General features: G+C 39.1%; 2 protein-coding genes across 2 annotated transcripts; both read left to right on the plus strand.

Moving 5' to 3' along the window:
- Nucleotides 1–6,438: 6,438 nt before the first annotated feature.
- LOC139930815 (schwannomin-interacting protein 1) lies at nt 6,439–18,324 on the plus strand. The gene is made up of 7 exons (XM_071924103.2): nt 6,439–6,462; nt 6,982–7,278; nt 8,141–8,265; nt 8,786–8,876; nt 9,613–9,741; nt 12,449–12,566; nt 16,072–18,324. Exons 2-7 carry the CDS (start codon nt 7,003–7,005, stop codon nt 16,170–16,172), a joined length of 840 nt encoding a protein of 279 aa, XP_071780204.1. The 5' UTR covers nt 6,439–6,462; nt 6,982–7,002; the 3' UTR covers nt 16,173–18,324.
- A 1,127-nt stretch (nt 18,325–19,451) lies between these two features.
- On the plus strand, nt 19,452–25,077 carry LOC139930806 (P2Y purinoceptor 3). Its single transcript, XM_071924094.2, has 2 exons — nt 19,452–19,621; nt 22,524–25,077. Exon 2 carries the CDS (start codon nt 22,672–22,674, stop codon nt 24,184–24,186), a length of 1,515 nt encoding a protein of 504 aa, XP_071780195.1. The 5' UTR covers nt 19,452–19,621; nt 22,524–22,671; the 3' UTR covers nt 24,187–25,077.
- The last annotated feature ends 1,359 nt before the right edge of the window (nt 25,078–26,436 follow it).

Consider the following 26,436-nt stretch of genomic DNA (forward strand, 5'->3'; position numbering starts at 1 on the left):
TCAGGGATAAAATTAAGGGGTTTGGTTTAGTATCTGGTCAGATATGACTCATTAATACATCTGATTAGCACACTAGGTAACGTAGTAGTTGCATGTTTAGCCTGCACAGTAACCTAACTAACCTAACAAATCTGCTTTATCATTCAATTTACTTATAACATTAGCCTTAGCTTTTTCAGGTATCTCTCTTTTTCTAGCCTGGATGTTATATATTTATATTAGCGATTTGGTTTAGTTATATATATAGTACCAGAAATACATAGCAAATCTCTTGTACCATAGCAGAACCGTTCATGGTGGTATAAAGAACCATTTTAGAAAGGTTCTCTATTAGCACCATGCACAAACACTTCTATACAGAGAATGGTGCTGTTAGGAAAACCAATTTAGAACATATGAAATGTTCCAAATCACATTGGGTTCTTCATTCTGATTTATTAGGTTTTTAACAAATCAGAGGGTTCTTTACTGTAAGTCATTATAGTGCCACGTAGAACTACTAACCTAACCAAAGAACCTTCTTTTTTTCTGGGTGTACAACATTTGTTAAAAAATGAAATATGAAAATGCAGTGTTAAATAGGTGGAAACAGTATGAAACTCACAATGTACCTGTACATGCAATATATAACTATAAAACTGATATGGAAATACAGATACATGAATTTACAGCAAATATACTGTACATGATGAGCAAACTGTGCATCATATTCACATTAACCCCCCCATACAATACAACATAAAAACAAAAAGTTAACTACACCAATATATGGTACTGATATTCTCCTTTTATTAACATGGGATCTGGTATCTGATACATCTGATATGATGGATATGATGCTGTTTAATATAAAGCCCTTGACCTGAATTGATTCTGATTCTAATGAGACGTGTGTGTGTGTGTGTGTGCGTGTGTGTGTGTGTGTGTGTGTGTGTGTGTGTGTGTGTGTAGGGACTTGTGTTTTAAGACTGCAGTGTCTTATTTCAGCCACAGAATGGCGCAACAAGCACACAGAAAAGACAACAGTTGAGCTTTAAATTAAAGGCCAAACACCATGGGAAAGCAAAGCATAATTCTTTATTCTATTTTATTCTGTTCTATTTTTGTTCCACGTATTTCATACTGCATACATTTCATTTTTTGGTATATATTTCATATCATACATATTCTGCACTCATTCCTTCTTTGTTCTACTGCTGTTATTTTACACATCATTATAATGCAGTAATCTATACTTTTCCGTAGATTAGAGATCAATAAAGTTTAATATGATCATCAAAATTAGATATTTGATGTTGGGGGCTAAATATTGTTCTGCTAAATTATATATCTATACATATATATATTCATCTCTTTTCCAAAATTAAGTGGAAATTAATGGAAAAGTTCCTGTCTCCCTGAATTTTACATTAAATTAGAAAGTAAAGAGTCAAGGTTAAGGGGGTGTTTAAGGAGGTTTTGATGGGATATCATCCATTAATAACTCCCTTAATTAATTTTAAGGGGATTTTGCATGAATTAAGGGGTGCATTAATGTAAATGAATGAAAATGTAAGGTTATTTTAAGGGATTACTGGTTCATAGAGGAGAACTCATGCCAGAGTGTAAACGTTTTACATCTGTTACAAAACTGAGCAATTTCAACATCTCCTTGGTACACAGAAAAAGAGTTATTGACAGAACTGGGTTTATGTGCAATAATAGGGGCTATGTGCAATAATATAGGATATATCAGGGACTATTGCCTAACCTACTGTCACTTCTTAATGCAGATATCACTGCTTTTTGTCTGTATTGTGTTGGTGTAGTGTTTTTAGTTGACTAATAGTTGACTTTACTTTAAGTTGTGGCTCTATTTCAGTGGTCCATTCAGCTGAAGGCCACGTGTGTGTGTGTGTGTGTGTGTGTGTGTGTGTGTGCGCGTGTGCGTGTGTGTGTGTTTGTGTGTACACCCATAACTTTTCTTATGACAGTCAATATTAGCGGTCAATAATGAGTTTATACACATTTTAGACACGTACTGACATACTGACATAAAATCTCTGCAGCCCACTGTAGCCAACCCAAGTAAACACAGGAGGCCTATTTTAGTGTGTGTGCGAGGGGGGCATATATCTCCTGCCTGTAAGAACTTGTTGCCATGTCACTTCTCTAAATACTTGAGGAAAAGAAACTCCAGAGAGAATGTACAATTTGGAAAGCATCATTGCCTGAACTGTAGGCCTACTTGTGTAATAATTTCCCTAATGGCCAGAGTAAACTTTATCCAATCAACTATTCCTCCCAGCCATATGAATTTGTACAGACCAGTAAGAACCAGTGAAATAAGACACTGGAGGTTTTCCTACTTTTCTCCACTGCCTCTCCTGGTTATGTCAAGCTGCCACAGCTAGGCCCAATAATACCGGAAAGTAAGCGATTTCAACTTCAAAATAAAAGTGCCAAATCTATATTTTCATTTACTTTGTGGCTTTGCAGAACCAAACCCCTTCATTTTATCCCTGAAATGTCCTTAATTTCTCCATTACATAAACATTAATTATCCATTAAAAATAAAACAGTTTTTTAAAAAAAAATGAAGGTTAGTATCATGGGTTTTTAAGGGATTTGTTCATGGGTTGGTTTGTGGAGACACTAGAAATTGAGGGATTTCTTTAAGCCTTTTGTGCATAGTTTAGAGGGTTATTAATGAGTTATTAATGGAAAGTTCCTGTCTCCCTGAATTTTGCATTAAATTAGAAAGTAAGCAAGTTGTTAAAAGTGGTTTTGATGGGGTCTCCTCCATGGAGTCTTTAGCCCTAGTCTCTGCTTCAAAACACTCTGAGTTAGCTTGAGAAGAGTCAGCAGCAGTTAACTTGAACAAACAGCTGGATGTTGACTTTGTTAGCTAGCTAACTGGCAGGCTAATTTAGCAAATGAACCTTTATTAATGCAAGTAGTCACTATTAACGCCAGCATCTACTATGTTACCTAGTGTGCTAATTTCTTAACAACAAGGCACTGACCAGATGCTAATAAGCTGACATTTAACACAAAATGGATCAGATGTAGCCTATGAGTGATGGAATGATCAGCTCCTAGTCAAAAACAGAACAGAATTCTTTGAGACAGCCAAGTTAAGGCTAAATGCAATTAGCTGTTCACACTTCTCAGCCACTGGTGTGCCACTATAGTTGTTACTTTGTGAAATTTGTGCATGAAATTGATTTTGTGGCACAAAATGCATCTCATAATTATGACTTAGGCTACTATCGTAATTATGAGATACTAAGTCCTAATTATGAGATACTACGTCATACTATTGAGAAAAAAATCTCACTTGATGATGTGCCGGATTTTTTTTTAACAGGTGGCAGAAAAGGGCTTCCATAGAAAATGCATTACCTGGACGAAATAATAACACTCTGCGTATCAAGGTGCCACGTTTACACTGGCCATATTTCAACCAGTAGATGGCGCATTGGTGCTGCGTAGAGCAGTCACATGTTTGTGTTGCATGCTAGATTTACTATAGCTTAAGTGGTAGGCAATATATGTTATCAACACTGTAGTCATTTAATACTTAATTCAACTTGAAGACTTTCTCTAACTTTCTCTAGCATGCATCAAAATCAACAGTGCTCTCACATAAGAGCTGCATGATGAATATGTGTAACTGAAACCAAAAGGAACAGGGAAAATAATCCATTTTTCAGAAGGTGACCATGGAGAGATGGGATCCCTGTCAGTTACTGTCAGCCCATTTTCAGCTAAGAACTTTTGAATCCCTTTCAGCCAAGTGAAGACACCAACAGATGATACAGCTGATGTCCGCATCCATAGCAATCTATAACCTAATGTACAAATGGAATAAAACGTCATGCTGTAAAACTGTCTTTGAAACAGAAAGAACATAACCAAATGAGTGTCTGATTTATTTCTGAAATTGAACAATATGGGGGTAAATGGAGGCCTTGCCGTTGCTTGGTTATAGGCTATAACATGGACAAGCACTTGAGTAAGCAAAACGGAACAAAGCAGTTAAATGATAAACAGCAATAAAGTATAAGGTATTTAAAAACATCACAGATGCATGGAATTCTTGGAATGCGCTTTTAGGCATATACTCATCTCACATTTCTTCTTACATTTGCAGTATTATCTTGTATAAAATCATAAGAAATAACCACTAAGGATGAAATTTGTTAAATTTCAAATATGTATACATATATTCAATGAGCTCAGCCCATTTAATCCTTCTTGGAATGTGCTTTTATGCACGTGCCTATAGAAATGGGCACAGATGTATTAAACTCTCTGTAGATTCGAGACTAAAGATCTGTGTATGCACAAAATTGGAAACATACAAACTGATGCCACTTCCACAATTAGCTGTAAATGGATGTCAACACATCCCTGTTTAACCTGGTTTGGACATAAACGCCATCATCATCATGGGCCAGAAAATCACAATCATGAGTAAGTTTGATTTCTGATTGGATGTATGTTATTCTTATTCCAATCTGAAACCCATACTCACGCTAGAATAAAAATCATGCTTTTAGTAAAGGATGTTAACACATCAAATGTTATATGAAACTCTGTGGAGACCTAGCTTATGGTGACCTATGGTGTGCTGAAAAGATTAAGGCTCCAAATAAAATGTCGCGTAAAAGCGCATTTCAAGAATTCCATGCAGTACCCTAAATTCATGATGATTTAAGAAATCTGTCAGTTGCTGTTTCTAATTTCACATTTTATATTTAATGACAATGTCTCCATTTTCCCCCTTAATATATTGTTAGATTTCAGAAATAGATGTACAGATTTGGTTCTGCTGTTTCTATGCCATAGTTAAAGTTTTATAGCAAGACGTTTTTTTTCTTTTATACATTAGACCAGTGATTCTCAACCTTTTTCATATCAAGGACCCATAATTTAGCCCACATTAGGGCCACGGACCCCCATTTGGTGAGATTTTGTCTCTCGAACCCAAATCTAAGAATGTCTTTATTGTTAGCTATATATGATTTTGTCCAGAATCCCATGACTGTATTGTAGGTAGAGAGATAACAGTGAAACTATGATCAAAACAGTCATTCTTCTACATTCTCTAATGGTGTTAACTTCTTGTAAATGAAATAATAGTGAAGTTTAACAATTCATCACTTTGCTGGGGACCCCCTGTAACTCCCTCAAGGACCCCTGGTGGTCCCCGGACTCCACGTTGAGAACCACTGCATTAGACTATACAGTAAATTGCAGTGGATACCGATAGTTAGTTATGGACTAACTTTTAATTACATTCCTGTGGTAGCTTTTGCAATCTCACTATACAGAGCGATAAAAAATCACTGAAATAGCAATTCCCTAAGTAAAAGAAATAATCACTTTTATGAATGATAATGCTATGCAGCTCTATGTGAGAGCACTGTTGATTCTGATGCATGCAAGAGAACGTTTGCCTCGCTCCATGGTTCTAAACCTTGTCTTCGAGTTCAAGTTTAAGTATCCTTAGTCGCCTATATGTTATGGTATATGTGGAAAAACTGTACAAACTGTACTAGTCAGTGTACACATGTACCGGTCAATTTGTACATTTACCAACAGTGTGGTACATATATGACCGGTCAGTTTGTACATTTACGATGTGATAAATTTACATATAGCTCACCAAAAATTCCCACATATCCCAGTTTATCTGCACATGCCCCGGTTCATGTGAAAACAACGCAGGCCTACATTTACAGATTTGTTTGCAGATTTTCCCTCTACGCTTGTTTAACCATCGCTCACTGCTTCACTCTAATGTGCCAAATTTTCTTGATGCAGTGCCAGTGTTTTCATTTTTGTCCACGAAATCAAAAGCCACAAACTAAATTTTTTGCACGAAATGAATTGTTGTTTCTGCATTTTGTGGAATTTTGGATTTTGTGGAAGTCAAACGAGGCGTTTTTGGATTTCGTGGATGAAAATGCATTTCGTGCCACAAAATCAATTTCATGCACGAAATTCACAAGGTAACAGTTGGTGCCCATTCTGACCATTAATAATCAAACTTTGCGAATCGTTTGTCAACAAGGCTTTTATTTTGAAAGCTGCGACCGGAAGCCTTACGATTTTTTACAACTTTTACAACTCGTTTCTCTCCGCCGTGAAATTCCTGAAGTTTGAGGCTTTTGTTCGACTATTTGGACCAAGAACGAGTGGATTTACTGCGTCATAATAAGCCGGCAAAACACTTTTTAAGCAAGTTTACAGACTGAAACGAATGAGAATTTCAACTGAACGGCCCTTCTGGATATATCTTAAAGTCTGGATAAAGGAAGAGGGATTGAAACTTCTGATGGAAAGGAAGGAAACAAGGAAAGCGACTAGGAGGAGTTAAGGACGAAAACAGGGAAAGCTATGTGGCAAATCTGTCCTCTGCATCTTTGACAACGCGACCGACAGATTTCGAGTGTTTATATTTTGGAGAAACTGGTAAGTTACTTATTGTAACTTTCACAACCAATCAGAGTTGGGCATGATGCATTTTATATGCTTAGATATTTCCGTGGGGCCCAGGTTTGAAACATTCAAAGCCACAACGTGGGTTGGTTTTCTTTTCCTTCCTATTGTTTTATATAGCCTTGGGTATGTATAGTGGATTATTTTAACTTAATTTCTGCTGTAATACTTCCATTCAGTACAGTATTTTGCAGTCTTGAGCCATTCTTGAATTGGACAATGTGTTAGGCCTCTCTGTCCTATAAACTTGTAGGAAATAATATAAATCTAAAAATATAATGTGGTAATTTCAAATAGAAACTTGTCTGTTCCTGCCTTCAGTTGCATATTATCACCCTATATTGTAGTAAACTCTTAGTGCTGCCCCCAGTAACTAAGAGTAACTGACACTTCACATCTTGCGTTCATAAATTCATCGTTTTTCTTGTTATTTATCATAGTTTTGCAATGATGCACACAGAAACCTGTGCTCTGTTGCTTCCACCCGTCCAGGACGAGCGACAACTACTAGAGATGGAGGGAGAGAAGGAGAGAGAGAGACAGCAGGGGGAGGAAAAGGAGAGCAACGAGGCTGAGGAGGAGAGGAGGAGCGACGATGATGATGATGATGCTGAGGATGAAGAGGAGGAGAAGGAGGAAGAGGAAGACTCAGAGGGTGCGGCGCTGGTGTGGCAAGAAGGCTACGGCGAGGATGACCTGGGCCTTCCCATCATGCACTGGGAGGCGCTGAGCCTGCGCATCGCTGAGCTGGAGAAGCAGGAAGAGGAGAGGAGGGAGAAGAAGGCAAAGGTTAGGGGTCATGGTCTGTCCATAGGGGTCAACAGAGATGGGGGTATGGTGAAGTTGGTCCTGGACTCTAATCTGGGGTCAGTTTTACCGTCTCCTCACTAAAGGTAAAGGTTAGGAAAGCTGGCAAGGAAGCAGATCCACTAACATTTAATTCATACGTAAGACAGCTTTTAGAACAATATTAGAGGTGCAACTAAGGAAATCATTCAGGAGTGGAGTTTTCCAGAAACTGCAACACAGTTGTAAATAACACAGTAAATCTTCTCCACACAGTAAGTGGTGAAACTAAACTTAAAGGATAACGCTGGTGTTTTTTAATGCATTTCTTACCGTCAACAAATCCTATGAAAATAACAAAATCAACAATGCGTTTGCTCTACTCCCGTTTCTTTCTGACTTCCCACGTTCCCTTTTTAGCCTTCAAACCGGAAGTTATTGGCTCCAATTGTAAGCTAAAAACCTTGAAATACAGCTCACAAAGACATAGTTTCAATTTAAAAATCGCTAACTGTTACCACGAAAAGTCAGGCTGTTGTAGTTATTACCAAATCAAATTCAAATGGGAACAAATTCTTCATTATGCCAGGGACTATTTTCAGTACTACGGAACTACTTTCCTGAGATAGAAAATGTGTTTACGGTCGGCTTATTAAGTTGTTTGAGGAAAAAGTTGGCTGGCCCGGTGCATCGCAATGATGAAATATGCTGCCCAGAGCAACGGCATGGCTCTCTGACGTGTTTTTAATAGTTTTTTTAATACAATGGAGTTCTATGGCTACTGAGACATGGCTTTATTGGGCATCCTAAATCCTAACTAGCTTATTGCCCCTTTTAATATATGGTTTGTATGGTTTTCTGTCAGAGTGGTGTTTCTCTGGAGCGAGGCAGAGCTCCGGTCAGCTGGAGAGAAGAACGAGGGAGGAGAGGAGAGAGCTGGGGGGACGGAGATGACGACTGCAACAGCCATGTGATGGCGCTCACCTCCCGGTAAAACACCACCGCTTGACTCTTACCTATAAGACTGTTATTACAGAGGTCATGGGCGTCAGTGGGGTTTGGCAAGGTGTGTTGCGCTCGCTACCTAAGCCTAAGTGAGTCCAAATGTGATCTTATAGTTTTTATCATTATAATGGAGAGCAAAGATCATGAAAAATAATATTGAGTTTCTAACAGGTTGCTAGCGGGTGTGTACGTGGACAGTGAAGCAGCTTTCATTGATTCCAAAGGAAGCATGCCTTCGCTGGGGGGGGGGTTTAAAAATTTTAAAAGTGAAGTTTAAAATGGATATGATGCACACACTTTCCAATCACTATGGCATGCTAGAGAGAGGACATTTTGAAAAATATTATTTCAGTTAACCAACACTGAAATGATTCACCATTATAGGTTGCGACGTCATACAATTATAGATTTTCTTGATGAGATTATTCATTCCCTATTCATTATTTGTGAATTCACCCCTGAGGCTCTGTGTAAATCCAGACTAAGACTGAGTCTCTGCCTTAAGCCTTCAGACACAGATGAATCTTCAGCTTTGCTTCATCAACAACAGTGAAAGTGAGGAAGAGGAGGAGAAGGAGGAAGAAAACAGCAAGAAGGTAAGTGCTAACACATGGGTAATTCCCCTCTCACCCAGCCACTTAAAATAGTAAAATAGAATGCATAAGATTAGATGAGTTGAAACTTAAATGATCCCAGTGGGGAAATTGGGTTGTTGCAGCAGCAAATAGTAATATAATACAGCAAAGAAAAATAGAACGTAAATAAGAATAGAGCAAATGGGGGTTATATAAACATTACACAACTGACAGTTTCAACACTAGAACATGTTAACAAAAAAATGCTAAATAACAGCAATAAAACTCAGACAAAAAGAATATGAAAATATGTGCAGTGTGGAATTAGTATTGTAAAAATATATCCATATGTGCAATATATAAGAAATGAAAGGAATATGAGAATATGAAGAAAAACAATATATTAAAAATTACAGTAGATGTACAGGATGTGCAAAAATGTGCGTCGTATTCACATTAGCAGGTCTACAGCGGGCCATGTACAGAAATTGTATAGGAGGGTAGATATGCATTTTAAGAAATTATACTTAGTTATGCACTAGTGGTGGGCAGTATATGTAGAAATTTGTGTACTGGTAGAGATTTGGCAATACCGTTTCTACTGCAGTTGAGCATTAAAACAAAATGGAACTGGGCCACTACGCCCGATATGCCGCCAATCAGTGTAACTAGTCTTAATAGTAATAATAATCTTATCTTTTGTCTCTATTTTATCATAACGTTTGCGGCAATGTTCTGTCCATCCCTGGTGGTGAAGAGAGGGATGGTTCAGGTTCCCAAGCATCCTCAGGCTCCTGCCAAGCCGGAGAAAATGAAAGCGTCCAGAGGCTTCAGGAATGCTCTGAGGAACCTACGAGACAAACTGAGAACTGACCACAAGCCGCAGGTAAGAGACAGGGAAAGAAGAAACAAGGCAAACAGTAGATATGTCTTCCTCTAGAAATGATGCAGTCAATGTGTCACCTTGATAAGCTGCCAGGGGGTCCATCATCTCCATGTGCTGATGAGACTGAAGAAAAAACTCAAACGACTGTAGTATTTTCATTAGGTCCTTGTTAAGCTGCCGTGTCTGAAATGGCTGTGTTAGTAACCTTTATAGGAGAGCTAAGGAGCCTGGGAGTGGCTGTTTGGTTGGGGGAAAAATAACATAATATTAACTTTGTTGTATATTTTCACAATATACAGTATTAAACATGAGCAACATGTGGAGAGACAGGCTAGGGCATTTATATTTAGTGGTGGCTCCAGGGTGTTGCAGAGATCCAGGAGAATTGTCTGAAGTGCATCACGAGCCATTCAGCGCTCTGATATATGCGCAGTCCCTAAAGACGCACTCTCTCCTCAAGGCTGCTGAAATGCAAAGAACGGAATACAACTAAAACATTACAAAACATTAAGAAACCAGGACAGGTTTCTAAATAAAATAGTCTATGGAACACTATGCTATTCAGAACAACAACAAACCAATCAAACTTGTTACAACCTCACCTTGAAATGCACCAGCAGGATGTAATGACGATACAAAAATTTGCAGATATACAGTGTGAATGACATTCAGAATGGTGTGTGTAAATATTTGTTTTCCGTTTGGGTAATGCTTTATTTTCCGGGTCTGCCATTTCCTCGAATTGAACTAGGAATTTCTTAGGAAGTTTCCTGGAAAGAACCATGAAATTATGTTCTAGTAAAGAGTTCAATGCTAGTTGGTAGTTGGTAAGTTCCTCCAATTTCTTCTGTTGTTCCCAAGACAGAACCAAGAAATTGTGTAGTTTAATTAAGAATTCAACAAATAACTATATTATATAACCATATGAATAATGACTTCTGATAATTGACCTCTGCCTATTATTTTTCCAATAAATAGTTTATAGTTTTGCAGTTCTTTCCAGGAAATTCTTTTAGAAATGTACAGTATCGTATCGACTCCACCAGACTGCTTCCATTTTCTGTAGAACTACTACACAATTTCATGGTTCTTTCCAGGAAATGTCCTAAGAAATTAAAAATTCCTTTCTAGGAAATTATTAGGAAATTGTGGACCCGGAAAATAAAGCCTCGGCTTGTAAATTTACCTTGCCACTTCAACATTAAACAACAAATGTAAACATTATCATTTGTAAATGTGAAAAAAAATGGACACATAATGAAATGAAAGATTTCAGCAGCTCATTTCACTGGTGAGTTCCTCCTTTCTGGCTGAAGCTGTGTTAATCGGTGAAATCGGCTGCTGTAGTGTTTGTTTTGAATGAAAACCTGTAGACTCTTGGACATCCATGGATGGAGGGTTGCCTGTCCCTGATTTGGAATATCAGCAGTGAAAAAGTGATATTGGTGCATCCCTGGGGTTACACACAGACACCAAATTTGTTTTGATTTGACTTGATTCAATTTAACATACAAACACTCGTGCTGAAGAATAATTCAATTTGATTTTACTGGGATATGCAGGCAGGTGCTGGTTTATAATCCACTTTGGGGATGAAAGTTATGGTTCCTTCCAGCTTGGTCACATGCTGCTCAGTGTGTTCTATCTGTCCTTTATAGTGCTGTGCTAGCCTCATCTTACCTTCTGCCTCAGTCTCATCATACTGCACTACAACAGTGGAAGTAACAATTACATCTACTCTTGTTACTGTAATTGCAGTCGTTTTTTTATGTGTTTTTAAGTCAGTAATTTTACTTAAGTACATTTTGACCAAAGTGTTTTACGTACACTTTTTTGTAATGTTTCTCTCCATAAGCGATGCATCAGAAACGGATCGATTGTAAACTACTGTGCTTTCTTTTGAAGCATCTGAGTAACTTTCATTTTAACTACTTTTGAGTACATTTTAAATGAGCTATTTTTTATTTTGTAGAAGTAGATTTTTATACCAGTAATTTCAGTAAAGTAGAAAATAGATTATAACTGATTTTATGTTTACTTTGCAGATTCAAATGTTCTCTAAGAAACCACTCTCTAAGAAAATTGTTCTCTAAAAAATATTATTTGTTTTCATAATGAGTTATGCCAGTAGTTCCCAAAGTGGGGTCTGGGGGTCCTTGAAAGGGTCCTGGTGGGTCCTCAGCAAAATTAAAGTTTAATTTCATTATTACTGTTACTTCATCTACTAAAAGTTAGTAGATTGAAGGTAGAAGAATGGCTACATTGATCTGAATAGGTTTCACTCACTTTACTGTTATCTATCCAGCTATAATATATGTATATGTAATATAACAATCATTTAATTCTTTTCCAGCTCCAACAACAAAAATCTTATAAACAGGGTATGTGGGACAAATCTTATCAAATGGGATCCGTAGTTTGATGTGGATTTGATTGGTGGGCCTTGAAATGAAAAAGATAGGTTATGCCATCTGATATCTGTTTTCACTGTCTTTACTGTCAAGTGTCAGCACATCATTGTTCAGCCGAAATACCATACTAGATTGATAGCCCCACCCATCTCTCTCTCTCTCTCTTTCTCTCTCTCTCTCCGTCTCTCTCTCTGTATATGTGTATATATACAGTATATATATGTACAAAAAATGTGACAGATTGGTTGGCAACTGTAGTTTAACATAGCATCCTCTCCTCTCCTCTCCTCTCCCAGGTTCCAGCCTGTGGTGATCCTCTAGTGAAGAGGAGGCGTTTGGAGCTCAGTGACTTACAAACCTTCAGTATCAAGGAGCTAAATGCTCTATGTACCTCCCTCAGCCAAGCCATACAAGGTACACACACACACACACACAATAATTGTGCTGCATCTAATCACTACATTTTAAAATCTAACCCAAACCTTAACCTAATCCTAACCACTAACCCAAACCTAAAAGTATAATTCCAGTATTTTCCTAGTTTTTGCCATCATGCCGATCTAATCAAAATTTTGCTAATTACTTCACTGTTGAGCTATGTACCGCTCAGTTTGCAAGGAGCGCTGATCTCCAATACAATCCAACAGGGCCAACAGTCGAACTCAAAAAGTAATTCAAACACGCCTCTCCCAGATTAAGAGCTGATTCTTACCTTACTTGTCATTCACAACTGTTTGTAGGATGTACAAGGGCTTTCCTTTTCAGTTGATTAAATTCCTATAGCCATCCGAAGGCAGCAGGATGGGTATGTGCTGCGCATTTTCAAAGCGCTGCAAAATTACACATGCCTCATCAAAATGCGGGCACCTTGGTTAAATCACAACCGGCGCCAGGCTCTTACAAATAGGTATACAAACTTCTGTGCTTGTGTGCTCACCAAGCTGTTTGTCTACAACTCTAGGTCATTCCAATTTTATACAGTGCAAATCATCAGGAGTACAGGAGCACAGACAGTGACATCCCGGGGACGCATTGGACACAGTAGTTCACACAGCTCCTTGAAAGATCTTCAGGACGTTCTAAAGTTTTGTTTACACGGCATCACTAAACTCCCCCAGGACCACCAGTTCCCACCAGTCCCCAAAAACACCAGGTTGTCGTGGGTGCAACAACTGCATGCATCGTCTTCTTTCCAGCGGTAGCGCCTGAAGCATGGCTTTTTTTTAATTGCAATAGACAAAGGCCTATGGTTGCGACAAATAACATGACGTGGTAGAGCAGAATCATGGCTGTAAGTTTCGGGTAAATTTGATAGTGGCGGGACAGGAAACTAGTCTTTTTTTTTTTTTTTTTAAAGAACTTCCACAATTCTCTCTGGATTACTGAAATAAGTACCTCAGTTATGTAAACGGGATTACTATGGGGAGTTGTCAGTTTATGCAATCATGTAAATGGTTTAAACAGACTATTGTCTTGGCAGTAGTGGCATTATTGTGCACATGTAAACAAAGTCAAATATAACTAATTGAATGCAACCTTTTTAATCACTTAAGTAAAACGAACTACAAGCAACCAACAATGGAAACACATTTTATTGTACCACAAATTTTGTTGTAACTGCACATGTGGTTATTGTGTGAATAATAACCTCTGGTTACCAAATTGCCAAAAATATGTTGGTAACGCCCAAGTGAGTCAGCACCATCAACTTGCACTACCACCTACATTTGCATAATGATTCACAAAAATAGGGCCCACAAACTGGAATTTCCTGGTTGGATATCACAGTTGACCTATTGAACTCAATTAAATCTTATAGAGGCTTTACAGTAGTGTCACAAATCCCACCAACCATAACAGCAAGAAATAAACAACCAGGCTAGAAAAAGAGAGACACCTGAAAAAGATTGTTGTGGTGTAGCTGTAGATCCATTCAGGAATGTTATAACAGGGCTGTACAGTGCGATATATATGTCGCACGTGCTACGAAAAAATCGGTCTGTGCGATAAATGAATTTACCGCAGTAGCACCCGTGCGATACAGTTTTGCGTGTGTGTGGAGCCGCTTGTTTGTGTGAAGTGAGGGTTTGTGTGCTTGTTTGTGTGTGAGGTGAATCGATGGCGCATCGCTATTCTACTTGGTAGTTGTAGTCTATCGTGCCCCGGCTGCGTAGAGTCCATACATCCAACACCAATTCCTACAATTCCTAGGGAACAATCCCATAATTCCTATGCGGTTGCCTCTACGCCGTTTCCTCCGAGGGCAGTGCAGCACCTGGACAGTCTACAGCGCGCACACGCTAGAGCTATATTGTAGTTCATCTTCAAAAAAGGCAAGCGGATGCAAACATGTTTCGATTTAATGACTAAATAATTACCTTTGTGAGACGAACGTGAAGTATATTGTGAACTTTCTACGCCGTCACTCAGAAACTAACGTTAGCAGAGTGGAACAGCGATCAGCAGTAACAAACGAGACCGGCTGACCAACACACACTGCAGCGTTAAACAACTTAAACCAACTCTGAGGTGAAGAAAATAACTCGGTGCTCAGTCTGTTTCACCTCAAAAACCCTGCACCCGCTCAGCGTCTTGGACAGCGATGGCTTTCCCCGGAGCTAACGGTGCAGCAGAGAGGCTGCTCTCCGCTGCTGGAGACATAACGTTAATAACAACACAGCGGAGCACTCCGCCTCCCCCTCATTTTGTTATTCTCATACAGGCAGGAGACTGTAAGATGCTTTCAAATTAATTTATTCATTAATTAATGCAGTTAACTTTTTAAAATAAAAAGGCTGCGGACCATTTATCTTAATTGCCAGTTATGTTTCATATTGTATTTCAGTGGACTAAGGACACCAGTGAATGGTTTGGCACACAGTATACTGGAGCAAGAGACTGAAAATAGTGCCCCCTTTTCTATTCATTCAATCGAGAATCGTTTTGAATCGATTCTGAATCGATTCGGACACCCAAGAATCGGAATCAAATCGAATCGTAAGATTCCCAAAGATTCACACCCCTAATTTGAAGCGTAATATATAGATGTTTTGTATACAGTTGTTATGTCCCTGCAATTTACCATTATGGGCAAATAAAGAAAATGTTTGTCTGAAAACATTTCTTGTTAAGGTTTGGATTTTGTGTGCCCTGTATGCAACATTAATGTCCTTTGTCAGTCACATACCTGTTTAAGTGATGAACTGCACTACTTGTGGTTGTTTTTAGAGATGGTAACAGACGTTTTATACGCGTGCTACAATTTTGTGGCCTGTGCTACAAAACTATCAACCTCTGTAGCACCAGTGCTATGTGCAAAAAAAGTTAACGTACAGCCCTGTATAAGTACGAATACTCTGATTAGGTAGATTTTTTCCAAATTTAGGTTACTATGACACGGTCTTGTCTTTAGTCTTCTAGGTCTCCTTTAGCCCTGGTCCCTTTAGCCCTAGCTGCTTTAGCCCTAGTCCCTTTAGCCCTAGCTCCTTTAGCCCTAGCTCCTGTAGTCGTAGCTCCTTTAGCGCTAGTCCCTTTAGCCCTAGCTCCTTTATTTCTAGCCTCTAATACTACACAGTCTGAGCTACTAGTCACGTAACGTTAGCTAGTGTGCTGATCAGATGTGTTAACAACGGGACAGTGATGGTTAGCTGTCCAGATACTATGGCTAGCTAGCTAACAAGCTGACATTAAACACAAAATGGATCAGATATAAAAGTGATGAAATGATCAGTTTCCAGTCAAAAACAGCACAGAAATTAACCAGGTCTATTAAAACCTGCTGAATTTAACGTGTTGAAACGCCCAAGTCTTAAGTTTAGAAATGGAGTGAGCTGTTCTCAGCCGTTGTTGCTGCCGGAGGACACATTACATCACCTCAAAGCCCTGACTGTTCTAACGTTTTTGCATCTGTCCTCCCCAGACCTGAGTTCAGAACTGGTGGGTCGCCTCCAGGTTCGGGACCAGCTGAGGACAGAGCAGGACGCCATGTTGCTGGAGGTCCAGGACCTGACATCACTCTGACTCCAGTGATCCCTCCCAACCAAAGCTCACCTGTTCCACGCAGCGTTGTGATTGGTTATGTCACTAGGGTTGCAACGAATATTTGATAAATTGTAAAAATCTGAAGATGTTTTTTTATTGAAAAATAATTTCTGTTTTCGAATCATCTTTATATTGTGATTTGCCACTGATTGCCTCCATAGGTGATCCGCCATTAATTTAGAGGATAAGAAAAAGGATGGCCTCCATGTATGTATTATGAAATCATTTGTAAGAATGGTAGCCAAGACTGCACAGCACAGTGAACCTGTGTCATTGACATTTTTTAATTTTATTTTATTACACTGAAATGTTGGAAAAAAGTGTTCTTTGTCATAGATTATTAGAATATCCAATGCAAGATTTGATAGATTATTCTAAATGAAAATAATCAGTAGTTGCAGCCCTAGATGTCACAATCAACAGACAAACCCCAGTGAAGTCACAATCACAAATGATGTCACAGTGGATTACAGTGACATCACAATCAATCACTCTGATGGGAAGCCAGATGCTGCTGGTTTGACCAACAAATCACTGTGAAGAGACTATCACTCCCTGAAAAGACTTTTGTACATCCAATTGCACAGTATTTTGTTTCAATATTTTTAATCTTATTTTGTGTTTTTATGAGGGAAATTGTCTGTGTCTTACTAATACATGTTGTAGTGATTAGCATCTTTTCTTGAGGGTTAAAACTGGCATATGAAAAGGGATTCCTATTAACACGCTGCTAATTGCCAATTGAACAATCTCTGTTCGTTGTTATCTACTTTGTTTCAAGTTTAATGATGATCTCTGATCTTGTCTTGGCTTTTTTGGTGACGTTTGAAAAGAACTGAACTATCTAGGCAAAATGGAGCTGATTCTTCACCAAAGTGCTTTTTAAATATAAGGGATGATTTTTGTTTTTTTTATATTTGTTGATTTAATCATCTTGTCTTGTGTCACACTGGCACAAGGTTTGGGATATTTTTCATTCACCACATACCTATGCCCCATAAAGAAACAACTGATAAACCCCTAAACCTGTGGACCTGAGCACATCTTCATCCCTTTAGCCACATAAAAGGTGTATTAAACGTATTTAAACTTGAGTGAGTTTTCTCTAACTTTCCCTAAGGAGAGAAAGGGAACAAAAGGAAAGAGGACAGTCCACTCACCTTTAGTATTTGAGTGTTTCCAGTGTTGGGGGACTTAATCACTCAACCGTCTCTGGACACAGGCTTGACTCATGGAGACAGCAGAAGTCATAATTCAAGAGTGTATTTTGAATTAGCTTGATCATATCAGCAGATCCATTTGCAGCTCACCGGCAGGAAGCATAAACTCTTAACGCCGAAGGTGGGAAAAGATCAAACCATATAGTACAATATATTATAAAGAAGTGTTACTAAACTGAAACAAGGCCCTGATTTAGGCCCCAGTTGCCTTTGCTGTCTTAATTACCAATGGTTTTATGAGAGTGGTACGTGCTTCTGGTTCTGTCCATTTTCATTGAGCACCCAAAAACAACAAACTGCATGAAGCACTGCTGCAAGAAATATTGTTCCCCCTTTCCAGGATTTCCAATAGTCCAGTCGTTCTCAAAGTGAGGTCCAGGGACACTCAGGGGTCTTTAAATGGGCTGGGGTCCCCAGCAAAATGAGGAATAGTTTAATTTCACTTTAATTTGATGCACTAGAATTTATCCCAATTAGAGAATGTATAAGAATGACTATTGTAGTCATAGGTTTCACTCTCACTAGTATTATCTCCCCACATACAGTGTAGACAGTTCTACAATTCAATACTAAATCGACTTCCCATATGAGATTAAATCTGATTAGTAATAGTGGTTTGTGGTCTAATTTGAGGGTCTGTAACAAGAAAGACCTTAACACAAAATGCAGTCTGTGGTTTTAGGAGGCTCATGAAAACACATTGGAACTGTTATCATGTGGGAACCAAACAGTAAGAAAGCTGTCACCCAGTTTGTATCCCAGTAGACAGTTTAAAGAAACCAACCTAATCCAATCATAAATGTCAGTTTCAGAAGAGAAAATGTGTGTTTATCACCATATCATGCTGACCAGTTTTATGTCATGTTCGGAACCGATCAATGAATAAATAAACTCATCAATCTGTGTCTCAATCACGTTATATGTATGCATGTAGCATTTAGGCACTGTTTGATGGTGTATGGATTCCTGTTTACTGGTGAATATGCTCATGGCCTTTGTGTGTGTGTGTGTTTGTGTGTGTTCTTGTATTTCTATATTTATGAGAACCAAATGTCCTCAAGATAGAAAGATGAGGAAAAAGTGGGGAAATTTTCTGCTCCTCACTTCTTTAAAGGGACTAGTTTAGGATAAGCTTTAGGTTAAAGTAAGGATTAAGGTCAAAGTTAGTTTAGGATTTGGGTTCAGGGTTAAAATTAGAAGTAGGTTTAGGTTAGGGTAGGATTAAGGTCAGGGTGAGTTGTTAGGGAATGAATGTTGTAGGCGATATCCAAAATGTAATATCATGATGCTGTCCCGCCAAAATATCGCGATATGATTGTATTATCCTTTTTTCCCAGGTTTTTTTTGGGTGGAGGGTATTTTATTTCTTCCAAATTACATCAAATTTATAGGCTATAATAATTATTATTATTAACAGCCTAGAAATTTGATCTTACTATTCAAGCATTGGAGGAAACAACAGCCATTTGGTGTAATTTGCTCATTCTTGCTATTTCCAGAAAAACAGGCTGATTGTGGAAAAAAAAAAATCACTTCCCTACCACTAGTAAATATCATGATATTCACAAAATATCGCAATATTCAATCATATCGCATATTGGCCCAAGTCTAGAATGTAGTCAATGAAGGTCCTCACAAGTATAGTAATACAAACAGTGTGTTCTTTGTATGGAATCCATTCTTCTATAGCTGTGTGTGACTTCTCAGGGCGATCAGTCTCCATCACAAAACATTCAGCTCATCTTAAGAGGTGAGGAGGGAGGGACTCTGGATCACACACACACACACACACACACACACACACACACACACACACAGACACGCACACAAAGGCGAAGCCAGAGGAAGAATTGGATGACACACTGAGGGACAGAGGGAGGGACTGAATTACCATAGAAACTACAGGCCTTGGTTGGACGGTTCAGAGAAGCACCAAAGAAAGGTGAAAGCTGAAGTGGTCAAACTGTCAAGGTCACTGATCAGGCAGATTTTCCAAGGACAGGATCATCACTGATTACATCTGATATTTGTTTTTTCAATATGACTTGATCTGGAAAAGCTTTATTTTTCATCCACCTTTTGGAGCTCCTGACATACAGTTATACTGAACTCCACGTATTTGACTTTTTAAAGTATTTTGTGCCGATTCTTCTGATGGGGAACAGATAGAGCAGGAGCCATATGGAGCAAAACTCATTGCTTGCACAGGTAAGCCCTTTCACCAACACCAGATTGCAGTGATGCAGGTATTTATGAGTTTTATTTATAGATGCAGTCCCTTTTACACCCACACTAAACTCCTAATGCATCTCTGACGGCTTCCCAGTTGCTATTTTGGTCCAAAGCCTTTGCAAAAGTAATAAAAAATGACAAGTACATTTAGTTTGTTAGACAATAGATAATTAGTCAGCATGCTTTTTCAACATATGTGGTCAAGAATTTGGAAAGTAAATAACTGGTTATCATGTTTAGAAATTAAATTGAAAACCTAATACTTCAAAAGGAAAAATTATCCTTAAACATTTTTTATTTAGATTGAATATGAATACAGTGACAGCTCACAGCAGATAATACATGAGGCTGGAGTATGTATGTTCTGTGCTGGGCTTATTTCTCAGAAGCTGTTAGCTGGTGCTGGAAAGCAAAACCTCTTGTGATCTTCCATGCGTCCTTCATCCAGAGAAGAGCTTTATTCACACATGAACAGAAGCCTATCCTGTTGTTTCCTTTCTTTTCATGATAGGATGCTCACTGAATCTGGTGAGCGCAGCACTCCATTTAAAAATTAACAAGTGTTCTTATCAATCCTCTCCCCAAGCTAGGATCCAGTGAACCCAGCCTGTACTCTGTGGTTTCATTAAAAGACTCATTCTGGAGTTGCATTAACCATGTAGGCTGACTCTGGGCACACACACCATATTTGCTTGTATGTGCTTTATTTCATAATAGTGCTTGTTACAACTCTTAACTGTTAATGTAATAGCTTCCCATTTATGTATTAAACCATTAACAATTTGCAGCAAGTAGTGTAATAATCCTGTTAATGTAATAAATGTGCCTGCAATGTAATAGGTTACCTACCATTAATATAATAACTTTTTCCTTTTAATATAATTATTGCATTACTGTGTTTTGTTACATTAACAGGAAGGTTGAAATTTCAGATTTTCAGATGTAGCACCAAATAGGTGATTGTTCTGTACTGAAATTTGACTAATAATAGATTATCAGTTCAGTTATTACATTTTTGAAAACTGAAAATTTCAGCCTTCTTTGTAGTCCATGGAAGATGAAGCGCCACACTCTCCATTAAAAGCTCATCTTTATTTTTATATATTATATATATTTTTATATATTTTTTTATTTATTGTTTCAGCCTTTGGGTGTGAAATTAAGCCCAACAATGTAATAATTATTACAATTACTGGAAAAAGTTATTACATTAATGTTAGGTAACGTATAAAACATATTACGTTAAAGGGATTATTACACCAATTGCTGCAAATTATTATCATATGGATGGTTTACTACATTAATGCAGTTTGCTAAATAGAACTAATACATGAAAATACAATGTCAGTCTCATATTCACTATCACAGGTGCTGCTTGATGACATCACACACCATGGTTTTAGCTTTCTTCTTGTTTCTAGCTTTGGGGGAGAATTGTTAAACTTTACAAATATTGATCAGATTGTCCCAGTCTGTAAGAATAGAATTCTTAGATTGTGTGACATAGCCCATGTCTGGTGTCTGATGTAATTAGTTGTATTGTCCCTTTAATGACAGTCTTTATACGTCATGTTGTTGGTTCACACATGACCCATATTTACTTTAACTCTGTAGGTGTGAAGTGATGGCAACCCTGCTGATTGCTCACTGAACACATACACACACACACACACACACACACACACACACACACTCAATTGCACCTGTCGATGATCCTAATATGGAGGGGACAGGTGACAGCAAAGCATTCGACCAAGAGGTAAAGCATTGCCTAAATGAATGGTGTTTAGTTGAAAAAGATTGACTTTGATTGGATATTTGCTGTAGTTCCCGTATAGCTGACATAAGATTAGATTAGATTAAACTTTATTGATCCCTGTGTGGAAATTGGATCATTGCAGCAGAAAATAGTAAGAGGACACAACAACAAAAAATAGAATATAAATAAGAATAGAACAAATGAGGGGTATAGAAATATACACAACCAATGATTTCAACACTAGAAAATGTTAAGTAGAAATGTATGAATGAAAAGTATGGATTGCAGCATTAAGAGTGTGCATATGACCGCAGTAGAGAAAGAATGAACGCAGAATATGCGCAATATAAAAATGTGCCAAAAATATCACATACATGCATAATGAACGAGATGGAAAAATTGCATGCAAAAACCATCATAGGCTAGTAATGCTTCTTCTCATTCAGTCAATATAAGATAATCAAATCCTACAGTTCATACAACTTTTCAATCGCAATTTACCACTGAAATTAGGTTATTGGCTGCAATAAGGCTTGGAATGCTAAAAGGCAATGGAGCAAAAAGGAGCAAAGAATGTCATGTGTGAAAGGACGGTGAAAAGGAGTTAAGAAGGTCAGTGCTGAGATTGTATGCGGTAGGTAGGGTGACGATGTGACAAGTGAGGGGAGGCATTGACCGAGAGATAGAGCGATGTACAGAGGGATGCATGGAGAGATCTAGGGGAAGTGTGGTTACTTATTGCTGAGTTAATGGGGTGAGAAGAGACTGATTCAGCAGCATACACTTGTACACAGGAAGGCAAACAACCACTGGGAATCAGCAACGTACAACGGGAGGGCAAACAACCCCGAGGAAGTTGTGCAAGGGGCCAGTCAACGGCCAAAAAGGAGAGAAATTGGGGAGGTGGGAAGGGAGATGAATGATAAACTCGGCTAGCCATAATTCTTTCCATTCCTTCTGCTCTCTATGAACCAAGGAAAGAAAATTTAAAAGAATAGAACTTCTTCCAGGAGGATTTTACAAGACATACAGTATATGAAGCTGAGATAATAAATTTGATGAGATCTACTGAACTTGTGAATGATTGTGGATGGATGACTAATCTCTCTCTTTCTCTAGGTGAAAACCCACTGATGGATCTGACCATCTAAAATCTACCACAGAGGATCCAATATCAAACAAAAGCAAAGTTATAGATCACAAAGAGTGTGAGGATGAAAGAGAAGAAGTCACTCTACACCAGTGAAGGAATCCCAAATCCACGACCATGAAAACCACCGAATCCCTCACCATGGCCCCCAGAGGTGGAGCTCCTCCCAACATCAACGTTACCATACTCCATGCTCTCCTCAATTCCTCCTCTTCCTCTCATCCCTCCATCCCTCCACCCCCCTCCTGCAGCATAGATGAGTCCTACAAGTACATCTTCCTCCCCATCTGTTATTCATTCACATTCATGTTCAGCATCTCCCTCAACTCTGTTGTCCTCTACCGTTCCTTTCGACGGACCAAGCGATGGAATGCCTCGCTGATCTACATGGTCAACCTGGCCTCCACAGACTTCATGTATGGCCTGTCGCTGCCTTTTCTTGTCGCTAGTTACATCATGCGTGACCGCTGGGTCTTCGGGGACTTCATGTGCCGGCTGGTCCGTTTTCTCTTCTACTTTAACCTGTACTGCTCCATCTTCTTCCTCACCTGCATCTCTGTCCATAGGTATCTGGGTATCTGCCACCCGATGAAGACCATCACAATGGAGACCAAGAGGGCAGTGAAGTGGACTTGTGTCCTAGTTTGGGGTGTGGTGTTCGCTTTGACCTGCCCTATCTTCCGGTTTGCCCAGACCGGCCATGTGACTCGACTGGCAGGGGCCAGTGGCGATACCAGCGGTGTTGATGGACTGAACCTCGAGCTATCATCAATCAATGGCAATGGTAGCAATGGTAACTGGGGAGGGATGGTTGAGGAGTACCAGAACTGTTGGGATGATGCCATAGATAAGGAGTTTTCTGACTATGTGCCCTATGGAATCATACTCCACTTGTTGGGCTTTTTTGTGCCATTTTCCATAATTGCTTGGTGTTACTCCCATGTCGTTCTGACCATATTTAGGACACTGCATTCCCAGCCGCTGTCCCACAGGGGTCAGAGAGAGGGAGAAAATGAGGGAGTGGGGAGTGGAGGAGGAGAAGGAGAAGGAGAAGGAGGGGTTGGAGGGAGAGGCAGTAGAGCTGGGATAGTTGGAGGAAGAGGAAGAAGAGGAAGAAGAGGAAGCAATAGACTAGAAGGGGTACTGGGAAGAGATGCAGGGCTTTCAGTTTTCCTCGGTGCCCACTCCCCGTACGCCCATCGCCGACGTAAATCCATCAAGACCATCATCACCATCACCCTCCTCTTTGCTCTCTGCTTCTTCCCCTTCCACGTTACCAGAACCATCTTCCTCATCCTCAAAGTGACTAAGGGAGTCCCCTGTCACACTATGACCATGGTCTCCATGTGCTATAAGATCACTAGGCCCTTGGCCTCATTCAATGCATGGCTCAATGCTCTCCTTTACTTCCTGACTAAAGAGAAGGCCGGAGCTCACTGTTGCCAGGCAGCAAACAACAACGGTCAACAACATGGTGGGCTGCTATGGCCGCTGAGGATGATGGGAAAAGCAGGGGATGTGGAGGAGGGAGGGATAGAAGAAGGGATTGACGATAAGGAGAATAAAGACATGAAAAACACTCCAGTGTACATACACAGAGGACTGCCAAAAGTCAGATATACGGTGGAATGAGTTTGTTTTCATGATGAATGAATGAATGAATGAATGAATGAATGAATGAATGAATTCAGGTACACTGTAGTGTTTTTTAATGAAAAACAAAAAAGTGGTTAACCATATGACAGAATGTAGCAAAAGTAATGATTCAAGAGGACCCAAGCAAAAAGCCTCGTAATAGGCCTTTTATTTCAAATTTTATGTGCCCAGTTCCAGCAGTGCCGCTGAGTGGATGGAATAATGACTGAATTGTGAATTGTCTTTACTTTGAAATGTTATCTGGGAAGTGGATGAATGCAGCATAGATGCACATGCAATACCTCATCATGGCGGAAATCTGTTAGTGTCTTGTTGGGTCTATATTTATCAAGTGTCGCAGAGTATAAGTGCTTAACCAAGATCAGCTTCCCTTTAGTTTCATGTGATCTGATAAGCAAAACGAAAGGCTCTACAGTACATCAGCATGCCTGCTCCAAGACAGAAAAAAAAAATTAACTGGTAAAACCAAAGGAATGCCTACTAACAACCTCCCAACAAGAATGGTGAACACCAAATGATCATTTTAATTTGTTCTTTTTAGTCTATTTGATTGATTATATAATTTTATGAAAATTCTGAAAATTACATTACATTTGTATTGTTTTTTACATTATATAAATCACAGATTTTTCAATGCCAAGCCATCTCCCTGCCCCCAAGTTTACAATTAGCCTACTGATGGAGAATAGTGACGAAAGCAAGATGAAGGCCTCAAACTGATTGATTGAGTTCAAGAGTGATTGCTACTAGGAACTGAAAATATGAACTGCCTTGTGTAAAATGAAATATTAGAAAGGAATGTTTCTCATGAATTTGAATCTGGAATTCTTGTTCTTTGTTCTGCAAAAATGTGGTTGTATCCTACAATGTTGAGGAAAAAAATATACATTCTAATTAAATTTAACAGTGTGTCTTAAACAATGGTTCAGCACCCAAAATGGATCAAGAGGAAATTTTTGTGGGTCCCCACGACTGTAGTGCTAGCGTTAGAAGAGTAGAATTAATCTGTGTCAGTGGCAGCCATGTTAGCGACACTTTTTTGCTTCATGGCTCATAGGTCACAAACATGGCTGCCGTACCTCCGCAGGGTATTTTTTTTTTTTTTTTTTTCACCTTTATTTTTTCAGGGGAGTTTCACTGAGAGCAATGCTCTCTTTTTCAGGAACGCCCTGATCACATTCACACACATTCACACCTGGAAGCTGATCAGTACAACCACAGTCTGATCTGCTGGCCACTGAGCAGCTCCACTGGAGCAGTTGGGGTTAAGGGCCTTGCTCAAGGGCACCTCAGTGGTGGTAATGAGGGAAGGGCAAGCGCTGCTTTTCACTTTCCCCACCCAGATTCATCCTGCCGGTCCGGGGGATTGAACCGACGATCTTCCGGTCACAAGCTCGCTTCTCTAACCTTTAGGCCACCACTGCCCACCAAGTGCTCTAGTCCACTGCTAACCAAGGCTAACGCTAATTTCTGTACTGTTAGCATTTTGTGACCCTCGATCAAATCACTTATTTTATAGTTGCGCAGTCGTCTACACTATGTTGAAACACAAAATAAGTGATCACAGACAGAGTTATGGGCGACAGAAAGTTGGCTTTTTAACATTGCTGGCAATGGTGAGAACTGAGCTTTACCCTGTGGAAGTACGGCAGCCATGTTTGTGAAAAGGGCCTGTAACAACGCATTATGTAATAACACGACAAAATGTAATCAATTTTCACTTCATTATGTAATAACACCCGCATTTTGTAATACACAGCTTGAACGCAATAACCACCGCAATATGTAATAATTTATTACAAAATCCGGGGAAATTTATTACATATTGCAAAATGCGGGAGTTGCACTTTTTTTATGATGAAAATGTAATAATACAGTGCATTATGTAATAACCAACCAAAATGGATGTTTTCATCTGTACACGTTATATTTTTAACAATTAAGCTAAATTAAACATCCCAAATATTAAATTAGACCGGCGTTATAGTTGACTCTGATCTTAGTCTAAATAGCCACATAAAAGCAGTAACAAGATCAGCTTTTTATCATCTTACAAATACAGCCAAACTCAGGGACTTCATGTCAAAAGCCAACCTGGAAAAACTCATTCACGCTTTTATTTCTTGCAGACTACTGCAATGGTCTTTTGACAGAGCTCCCCAAAAAGACCATCAAAAAGCTTCAGCTTATTCAAAATGCAGCTACTACAGCTGTGTTCTTACAGGG

Source organism: Centroberyx gerrardi, chromosome 23, assembly GCF_048128805.1.
Source record: "Centroberyx gerrardi isolate f3 chromosome 23, fCenGer3.hap1.cur.20231027, whole genome shotgun sequence".
NCBI classification, from domain to species: Eukaryota; Metazoa; Chordata; class Actinopteri; order Beryciformes; family Berycidae; genus Centroberyx; species Centroberyx gerrardi.

Excerpts from the sequence above, each read along its gene's own strand:
- LOC139930806 (XM_071924094.2), top strand. The coding sequence starts at position 22,672 with ATGAAAACCACCGAATCCCTCACCATGGCCCCCAGAGGTGGAGCTCCT.
- LOC139930815 (XM_071924103.2), top strand. The coding sequence starts at position 7,003 with ATGGAGGGAGAGAAGGAGAGAGAGAGACAGCAGGGGGAGGAAAAGGAG. Across the intron at positions 8,266-8,785 it reads GTGATGGCGCTCACCTCCCG|CCTTCAGACACAGATGAATC; the intron begins GTAAAACACCAC and ends CTCTGCCTTAAG. Across the intron at positions 12,567-16,071 it reads CCTCAGCCAAGCCATACAAG|ACCTGAGTTCAGAACTGGTG; the intron begins GTACACACACAC and ends TGTCCTCCCCAG.